General features: G+C 41.4%; 2 protein-coding genes across 3 annotated transcripts in view; one reads left to right on the top strand and one right to left on the bottom strand.

Annotated features, from left to right (window-relative positions):
* Window positions 1-4210, top strand: part of LOC138051311 (GMP synthase [glutamine-hydrolyzing]-like) — a 47457-nt gene extending 43247 nt beyond the window's left edge. For both annotated transcript variants that reach the window (XM_068897494.1, XM_068897493.1), the window contains 3 exons: window positions 794-924; window positions 1811-1983; window positions 2796-4210. In XM_068897494.1, coding sequence (XP_068753595.1) covers window positions 794-924; window positions 1811-1983; window positions 2796-2897 — 406 coding nt within the window. In that variant the 3' untranslated portion in view covers window positions 2898-4210. The remainder of the gene's footprint in view (window positions 1-793; window positions 925-1810; window positions 1984-2795) is intronic.
* LOC138051307 (uncharacterized) overlaps window positions 3768-9902 on the bottom strand; it is a 30333-nt gene continuing 24198 nt past the window's right edge. The window contains exons 19-21 of the mRNA XM_068897489.1: window positions 9693-9773; window positions 9457-9556; window positions 3768-8900 (exon numbers count right to left, since the gene is read on the bottom strand). Coding sequence (XP_068753590.1) covers window positions 8728-8900; window positions 9457-9556; window positions 9693-9773 — 354 coding nt within the window. The 3' untranslated portion in view covers window positions 3768-8727. The remainder of the gene's footprint in view (window positions 8901-9456; window positions 9557-9692; window positions 9774-9902) is intronic.

Here is a 9902-nt window from a genome sequence, read left to right as displayed (position 1 = left end):
GGGGTCGATCTTGTTACGTCATCCGGATAAAAGATATCCGGATTTGGTGTCCACACGGTTCTGGATTCATAGCGGATTCAAAATTATCTACTCTGGAGAACGTATTCAATTCGCTTGATATGTGCGGAAGGAAGGTGTATCCGAAAAGAAAAAGTTGCGGATTCAAAAATATCCGGATACGTAGACGGGGCCTAAACTCATGTTTCCAGTTCAACAAATTATGCCGATTTGTGTTTTAGAAATCAGACTAGTGGCAGAAGAAAAGATACTTTGGTGTTCGGTGATCTTGTCCGATCATAATCTAAAATTAAACGGGCAATCTTCGACGATACGGCGGCCATTTTGAATTAGATTGTTCCAATACTTATTATGGGGTGCCCAGTAGTAATTTTGTCCCACTGAACATCCCATAATATCTTTTTAAACAATAGAAATTAAAATGGCCGCCGTATCGTCAAAGTAGTCTATTTCGGTTGGACAGTGTCCGACTTCCTGAAATTGTCGGGTTTAGAAGCCGGTCATTAAAATTATTCCTCATACAGTAGAAAAATTTCGTCGCAAAAGAAAACCAATTGTAAAAATCAATTGGACTAAGAGGGAGCCCCAATTCTCGTTTTCGTCTGATAGAGGCTCTTTTCTTCGACACTAGACTGGTCACACGATGTCAGCAAAAAAGACAGCGATGGTGCATTTCTCTTTGATGTTATGCAGTACTCTGACTGCTTTAACCGTGTTAAAAGTGGCAGTGTCTTTTTTCAATCGTGTGCTTATCTCTGCTTTTTTCTTCATACAGGGTTTGCTATACTTTCGGTAAAAGGATAAAATTTCAGATCCAAGACATTACATCCACCTTTTTGTCGAACGGTGTAATAAGCACAGCAAGGCAAGCAGATCACGTGGCACACTCTGTTTTGCGCAATCACGGTAAGAAAAAGGGACCTTTTTTTTACTCGGCGTATTTTGTAGCTCCCGTTATCATTTTTTAGCCCGCCTAGTTTTGACTGTTCAGAGTCCCTTCAGGGCTAAACTTTAGACACCTTGAGAGGTTTTCTAACGTACTTGACAGAGTGGCTCGGCTGCTCGACAGTCGCGTAGCCTCGCAGTAGAAACCATGGGGTGAGGCTTGGCGTGGTAAAACAAAGCTTTTTTGGTCTCCCGGGACAATATGGCCGCCGTGTGACAAGGGCGAATGTTAAAAGCTGCTCGACTGGCTAGGCATGTCGGTTGTCAACGAGCCGCCAAAAAGGGTACCTCTCTCGTTCTTGTATCATGAATAGGGACGAACGAGCCGTTGAGCCTTAGAGCCACCAAAAGATATTATACTTTCTTCATTTTTTTACCTCTACATTAAGACGACAAAAGTGTTGAGACTTCGACTCCTTTTTAAGAATGTTGGACAATAGGCCATTTTCGAGTTCATGTCTGCCTCCTCTTCAAAGCGAGTCTAAGTGCTAAGTTTTTGTTATCATAATTAGTTTTCATTCATATGTAAAGTAGAACTAATTACCATCACAAAAACTTTGCACTTAGACTCGCTTTGACGAGGAGGCAGACATGAACTCGGAAATGGGTTAATCCCACCTTAATCCCCCCCCCCCGCCCCCCCAAACAATAATATATATATATATTTTTTTTTTTAACGTCCAGTACAAGTGGAAAATGTAACGTCGACATGAATCTACTTTTGCAGCTCATTGTAGTTTTGACTCACGACCTACAAAACTATAATGCGATTTCTTATTTCCACTGACTTCCGTACAACCTCTTCAAATGTCTTCAAATTGTCGCCGCATATTTTTTTTCCTGTTAGGTATACTGTCTCAGATTAGCCAGATGCCTATCGTTCTAATACCAGTTCACTTCGACCGCGATCCAATCGACCACATTCCATCTTGTCAGCGGTCTGTCGTGATCAGAACGTTTATAACAAACGATTTCATGACTGGCGTCCCAGCGACTCCGGGAAAACACATTCCTGTAGAGGTAGGTTAAGTTGTGCCTTGTGCGTAAAGTCACTTGAACTTAAAGGTTTCTGTGTTCATCCTTCTTGCCGAGTCGGTTTTCCGACTGATCCACGGTTTTGAGGGACGACTGTAGGCTGTAACCACCCTGCAAGCAGAGCCTCTCTAAAACTCACCAGGGGTGAGCAAGTTAACAAAGGCTCTGATGGCAGGGTCGGTTGTAACATACCTTTGAAGTCATGTTTTGAGGTCTATTAATTAAGGAATACATACACATGTCCACGTTGCTTTTCCTTAGAAACACCTCGTGTTAAAACGTTTCTCAGTTCCGGGGTTTCCACCGAATTACTCAAACAACCCCAGGTGATCATGTTTGTCCACATAAGCTTTGCCTTAGAACCGCTGGCGCTTTAAGACGCACATTCAACTGACGGACTCTTCGACCGTTTGTTTTGTTATGGAAATTCGCATTGCTTATCGTAGCGATATGATTGGATTAATTTCAGCTTTGGCGTGATTGTCATATGTCAAAATTGTTCCACGGCACGCAATTCCTGTAGCGAGGGCTTTAAACGTCTCTCAGTTCAGAGGGTATGAGTGAATTGCCTGAGCCAACCCATGAAATCATGTTTGCGAGGCCCACGACCCCCCAGAACAAGCTGCTTTCGACCAAATGCGTTGATTTTTCGAAATGGGACTAAAGCAGACTCTCCTGTGGCTCGCTACGTGTTCAAACCCCTTCAAAGCATTTTATGGAGTCTTCTCATGAAACTTCAAATTCTTTTACCGCCAAGTCATAAAACCAAAGCGTTTTCTCTTTTTTTTTTTTTTCAGATTTTAAATGAAATGGTTGAAAGTTTACAGGATGTTCAAGGAATCTCGCGCGTTCTGTACGACTTGACCGCGAAACCTCCTGGGACAACTGAATGGGAATAAATGACAACAAATGGGACCAAAAAAATGACAGGGGGCTAATGCCCGACAAGGCAATATGAGAGTTGTTTGAATTAAGAATTTCTACGAGGAAGATGGTGAAACGTGGTTCCAGTTAACTTGTATTCTTGCTCGTTGGCGGCAAAAAATAGACCGGCTATCCGGCGTTCCATGGAAAAAGAACAATTGCCATGAGTTCACAGATTAAGTGCCCCCTATTTTATTTCTGCCACTCACGAGAAAGAATTCTATATCAAGTGATTTAATAAATCGAATGTGGTTCAGTGTTGTCTGTACTCACATCAACAACGATATTTGTCATCACAGGGGTCAAAAAGTTGCGGACTCACGAGGCGCATGCGTTGTCTATGACATTCTCGCAATCTTATTGGCTATTACACGTTGACGGGAGCAGCGTCGTCTGGACTCTTATCGTCAACGGCAAATTAACCAATCAGATCGCGAGATTACAAGCAATTGACCTCTATCTTTTTCGTTTTGTTTTCCCATTTCAGACCACGTGATGTTACTCTAGAGAACAGTTTCTTTCAAATGTCGTCTTATGCACGTGCTTATGTACGAACAACTAATGAAAAAACAAAAGGAGAATTTTCTTTAGAGCATCACATGGTCTGAGCTGGGAAAGCAAAACGTAGAAGCTAAAGAAGTCAATTTTGGTAGAATAGTATGTTTGAAACGGAGAATGAAAGTAAGATTGCTGTGCGGTTAATATCAAGCCCCATGAAACCACAGCTTCCAACTTGAGTGTATGGGAATTTGCGGGAGAAGTTAAGAGTTACTTTTGAACATTTATAAAGTTCTTAGAAAAACGTGTGCTTCCAAAATTATATACCAAGGAGATGTGCAAGTTCAGGCGTGTTTTAATTAATTTATTGATGATTTATCACCACATAAAAAAAATGTTTAATGTTTCCTCCTAAAGTTACTTTGGGCCCTTTTGTGTTTAATGCTTAAACTGTTACATCCTTGGTGTTAGAAATAACCTCTGTAATTATCACATGAAATCACTACATTTGAGTTTTTCCCCTTGTGATACTACAACACATTTTGAGTGGTTACCGTTGCAAACAAGGTTTGACCACAAAAATACATGACCACATATAATATAAACTTGTGAGGAACTTAACGGCCATACGAGCAAAGAAAGTTCCTCGTTTCATCTCATAATCTTAAATCTATAATGCAGTAATGAGAATTACAAAAATATGTGACTAAGTCAAATTTATTTGTAAGTAGAGAAGAGGACTCGTGTAAATATTAATTTGAAAAGCAATAAAACGCTTTGAATATCTTTAGTTCTTGTTACAGTCCGTAATGTTTGCAATGAGTCACAAACTTCTTAGTATTTTCATACCTTGTCTTAAATTGTGCAAAACCTCTTTACAGCGTAAGCGCGGCATTCATTTTCTTTCATAAATGTGCTATTTCTAAATAAAATTTTCTGTAATCGTTTATTGGGAGCCGCGGCAAGGACAACTTCATCCTACGGGTTGCCGTACCCACACATCCCCCCCAGGAAAAACGGGGGGGGGGGGGGGGAGGGTGGGTACGGCTACACCTTGGTTCGAACATAGTAAATAGAGGGGAATAGTTATGAAACCCGACAAATTTCTCTGTTGTAGGTTTTTGTTCTCTTTTTTGGCCTTGACCGTGCACAAAACACAACAGTTGTTTGCGCCGTACTGGGAACTAACCAATAGAAACGTGTTGGTTACGTATTTTATGCATATTGTATGAGCGCAAAGCAAAAGATTGTGCACGGTCGTGGACTTTCTAACCTAACCCTAACCTAACCCTAACCCTTTTTTAATCAACGACTGGAAATTCTCGAAACAAACAAGACCTAAGACCTAAGACCTAACACAAATTTGGACCGAGCACTGAGGGAGCTAATATATATCTTTTTTATCTTCAAACAAACACGACCCACCCACCCACGCGATTTAGCCTCACCCGCTGAGTTACGTGTTCTGCCAAACTCAAAGTAACTTGTTTGATTTCAGTTCATTTCTTGCGTGGAAGCTGCATGCAGATATCCTGAAACTTGAATGTTAAAAAGGAGAAACGAGATAGAATACTAGAAAAATTGATTTGTCAATCTTTTATGACAAGCACAGGCAGCCTGTTGTTTGCCGTTTCACATTTGCATATATGATGTTAATCTGTTATTTATATAGTTTTTCTTATTCTGTTGTGTCCCCAATTTGTTTTAAAAACTAAATACATCCATGAGTCTCTTGACCGAGACGAAACGCCGCGTCATACCAGCCACGAAATTTAAATTCTTCACAAGTACTTGACAATTTTTTATTGCATATAACTCGTGAACTTTGCGGTTGGGAATCCTTCTGCGATAGAAGGCCAGACTGCTAACATCTTGACTTCGCGAACGGGACTTTGAGCGCGATGCTCAACGAGTTTGCTGGAATTCGAAAAGTATCTGATGAGTCTCTTGGCCGACACGAAACGCCGCGTCATACCAGCCACGAAATTTAAATACATCCACACATTAATAAAGTATTTCAAGTATTTCAGGTTCAGTTGTTTAGGTATCTCGCTCAGTTAGTAGAACATTGCAGATGTCATGGGTTCGAATCCCTTCGAAACCACTTGAATTTTGTAAGTGTCTATAAAGAGAAAATAATTGCTTAAATTGTCCAGTTAAGTAAGAGGATCACTTCTATCTTTCGTCTATGGCCCGCTCTTCAAATAAATACATTTTCTTTCAATTCTCATAAAAACTGACGAGGAGGGTGGAACAGACCAGAAGGAGCTTTCTCTCTTTCCCCTGAAGTTCATTAATAAAAAAAACTGAATGCTTTAAATTTTGTCTTCAACTTAAAGGGGGAGTGTCACGCCATCAACACTAAAAGACGTCTTTGCATCAATGAAGACCAAAAAACAATGCTGTAGTTTTGTTGCCAATGGCCATTGAAGTGCACTGAAGCTATTCTTTGTTGTTTGCAGCCAAGGATGGAGGGGATGGAAATGGAATTTGAAACTTGAAAAAATAGGCCAGTTTTTTCAAGTTTGGAGACACCCTCTGAAAGTCGCCAAAAGTTAAATACGAATAGCTCTTTGTGCCATATTGTATCAACTCAGTGAGTTGTCAGGAATGTTGTAAATGTGAGCTAGAGTACTAATCACTTGACTCTTTACCCAGTTTTGACCTAAAAATAGTAAATTTTAGCATGACAGTCCCCCTTTAATTTGACAAAGAAGTTCATTTAAACAAACATGCCTTTTGAGAGTTATGGTGACCAAACTATTCTCTCTTTTCAGTGCTTCCTCGATAAATTTACCTAACAGGTATGAAATTAGGCTAGTATGAAATTGGTTTCATCTAGTTTTCGCAAACAGCAAATTTTAGCCCGCTGTTTGCAATTTTCCAGTAAACGCGACACAATTTCTTTCTATTGAAAGCTAACAGTTTGAAAATGGGTGCGTAGACTTAAAAAATAAGAGCACTCTAAAATGATTTAGTATCACCCGACTAGTGGACAAATGCAAATCCTGCATTTTAATTGGCTACTCTACTGGAGGACTATTAGCAATAGTCCTCGAGTAGCGAAAAGCGTTTTAGTTCAATTAAATATTTCTTCAACTTGCATTTGCTAACTTTATTATTGCCTTTTCTGTCATCACGCTTCATCAAGACGACAGTTATTCAGGTTTATGCCCCTAAGAATGAGGCAGAGGAAGCTGAGAAGGATAATTTTTTATGATCAGCTGCAAAAGATCGTGGATGAAGTACCGCGCCATGATATGCTCTCGGTCGTAGGCGATTGGAATGCAAAAGTAGGTGAACAAGTTGGAGAGAAGGGTATTGTAGGAAAGTTTGGTATGGCGTGAGAGAGAAGTGACAATGGGGAGCGAATGGTGTCTTTCTGCGCATCAAATATTCTTGCAATTTGCGTCTACTATGTTTCCTCATAAGAGCATTCATAGATACACGTGGACTTCACCAAATGGCCAACATCACAACCAAATCGACCACATGGCTGTTCGCTCCAGTTTTAAACGATCAGTAAAGCAAAGGATGGATCAGCCCAGGGAGCTGCATAAAAGGAGAAAAAAGGACGCAGCTTAAACAAAAGGTAGTTGTTACAAGGTCAGAAAGGTTGAGACTCAAATTGCATAAGGATTACACAAAGAAAGACATGGAATTGAAGAGAGGCTCGAGAAAGGATAAGAGAGAGTGGGGTAATAGAATAGCCCAAGAAGCTGAGGACGCTGCTAAGCGCGGGGCAGATGAAGAGCGTTTATGATGCCACAAGGAGGATATGTAGTGAACCACCAAAGAAAATTGGGAGGGAAGTTGTTGACCAACGAAGATGAGGTGCGACAGAAGAGGAAAGAGCACTTTGCAGAAATATTGAACAGACCGAACCCAGAACTAGTGGCTGAGGTGGTGAGCGAGGTGGAGGTGATGGACGAAATACCTTCAGACCCCATAACGAAGGCTGAGATAAGGAGCGCCATTGTCAGCATGGGCGAAGGCAAAGCACCTGGGGTGGACGGTTTAACCGTGGAGCTGTTCAAAGCTGGTACGACAAAAACAGTCGAAAAGCTACACGACCTCTTCTGTGCGATATGGGTTAGTGAGACTATTCCTGCAGATTGGAAGAAGGGTCTTAGTGTCAGGTTACCTAAGAAAGGGGATCTCACTAAGTGCGGAAATTGGACAGGGATGACTCTTATGTCTGTCGCGGCAAAAGTCATGGGCAAGGTGTTGATCCAAAGAATATCAGATGGTGTTGATGCAAAATTACCCAAGGATCAGGCTGGTTTCAGACGAAGAAGAAGTACGATAGAGCAGATATTCATCCTTATAGAAACATCGTGGAGCAGACAATAGAATGGAATTCTAGCTTGTATGTGTGTTTTGCCTACTACGAAAAGGCCTTCGACAGCGCCGAAAGGGAAACCTTGTGGAAGATTATGGAGAGTTATGGGATCCCGTCAAAGCTTGTCAGAATGGTCAAGGTAATGTACGATGGGAGGCAATGTGCGGTGATTGACGGTGCAGGTCAAACCGGTTGGTTCGATGTGAAGTCTGGTGTGAAATAGGGTTGCAATATGTCGGGGTTCTTGTTCTTGCTTGTAATAGACTGGATCATAAGAACGCTAGAGGACAACACAGGTATCAGATGGAAGCTGTGGTCCAAGTTAAACGACTTGGATGCAGAGAATGACCCAAACGGACGAGAAAAAGCTGGATACGTTCCTGCACAAGAGCCTTCGCCGGATACTAAAGATCCACTGGCCAATGCGTATAACCAACGAGGAGATAAGGAGAAGAACGGGGATAGAAACGATCAGCAGACAGATGGCAAGGAGGAGATGGGCGTGGTTAGGGCACGTCCTCAGAATGGATCACAACTCACATCCAAGAATTGCACTCGCATGGGTACCGGAAGCCAAAAGGAAGAGGGGTCGACCGCGGGAGACATGGCGCAGAACTGTGGAAAGGGAGCTCAAGGAGAAGAACTTAAGAACTTGGGCAGAGGCAGCATCGTTTGCGGCAGACAGGATAGCTTGGATGCAGAGAGCTTGCAGCCCAATTCTCCATTAGGAGATCGGACAATATATATATATTTCTGTCCGACAAGTTGGGTGATACTAAAACAATTAGACCCTTCGCCCTCAAGGGCCGCGGGGCAATAGCCCATTCGGCTTTGCCTCGTGGGCCATTGACCAGTATTGCGGGCTACGGGTCTAATTTTTAATTGTCACAGCAAAATACACGGTTATGAGGGGTTATATCGTTTTGTTCAAGCTCCTAGTAATCTCTCTAGAATTGACCTTCGATTTAAGCGACCATTTGCCTTGCTCTCATCTCCAGTCTTTCGTTGACCGAATCGGATGCGCATCGACTGTAACACTGCTGTAGATACGGCAGAAAGAAGCCAACACAGCCATCATCCGGCAACAGCGCTAAAAACTCCCGCGGAGTCACGATTCGGGACAGTTGATGTAGAGTTCCTGTCAAGAGAAAAACAGCAGATATTTTTCAGTCAACACAGCGCTCTCGGGTGTTTGACAGCAATAGTGCGGAAAAGAAGCGGAAGAGAAGTATTTCGTTGATATGTCGAAAAGAATATTTCTGTTCCACTATCTTGGGTGGAACCACTTTAACGATTAAGAACGTGCAAGTAGTCTCAAATACACCGTTCAAAACAAGCATTTCGCAAATACTTAGATTTCGCATTATTTCTTAAAGTGGTTGGCAAAACAATCTTGCATCACAATCTAAGCCACTTGGAAGCTGCGAAATTAATTGAATTGGATCTACCTCGAAAGTTCCTCGCAAACCACTTTCCCATAACCGGAGTCGATAAATCCATTTTATCTTCTGCGTCGCTTCTAAACGGCCGAGGTAACCAATTTATAATGGTGCTTGTAAACGACAGTAAATGGTTACTTTGATGTAAAAAAAGAAACAAAAAGAGATTTTTGTTTTGAGGGTAGTACATGAGAGGGACGGTTGTTTAAATGTGGTATTTCTCGGTTAGTAAGAGGTTGGTATTTAAAATAATACCTTTAAGAGCCGCTATGATCTTCTCTTTCCTTGAGTCTGCATCATCATTCAATGATTCGTCTTTACACATCTTAAGCAAAGTTCTCAAAAGAACTGACCACTAAGAATAAGCATAACAACAAAGTTAATTTTTAACTCATGACATCTAACTTCAAACAAAAGTTCACAAACATTTGATAAAGAAGTTGAAATAATACCCTACCTTAGATTGTCCCTCAGATTTGGAGGGAGCTTACCTTGTCAATATCTGCACCAAAGTAGTATTCCCCATACGGCAGTATTATTTCAGGAACCTCCTCTAAAATTGTAGCGACAGCCTGAAACAACGTTGTCATTCAGAACATAATAATACTCTCTCGATTAAATTGATTTCGAGATTAGAGCGAGTTTCAATTGAGTGTCGTAAAACCAAAACCAAAGTAATTACTTTGGCCAATCAAAAAGGA

This window comes from Montipora capricornis, chromosome 6 (genome assembly GCF_036669925.1).
Source record: "Montipora capricornis isolate CH-2021 chromosome 6, ASM3666992v2, whole genome shotgun sequence".
Taxonomy (NCBI): domain Eukaryota; kingdom Metazoa; phylum Cnidaria; class Anthozoa; order Scleractinia; family Acroporidae; genus Montipora; species Montipora capricornis.
The sequence above is the reverse complement of the archived record's forward strand: the minus strand, read 5'-3'. Positions and strand labels throughout refer to the sequence as shown.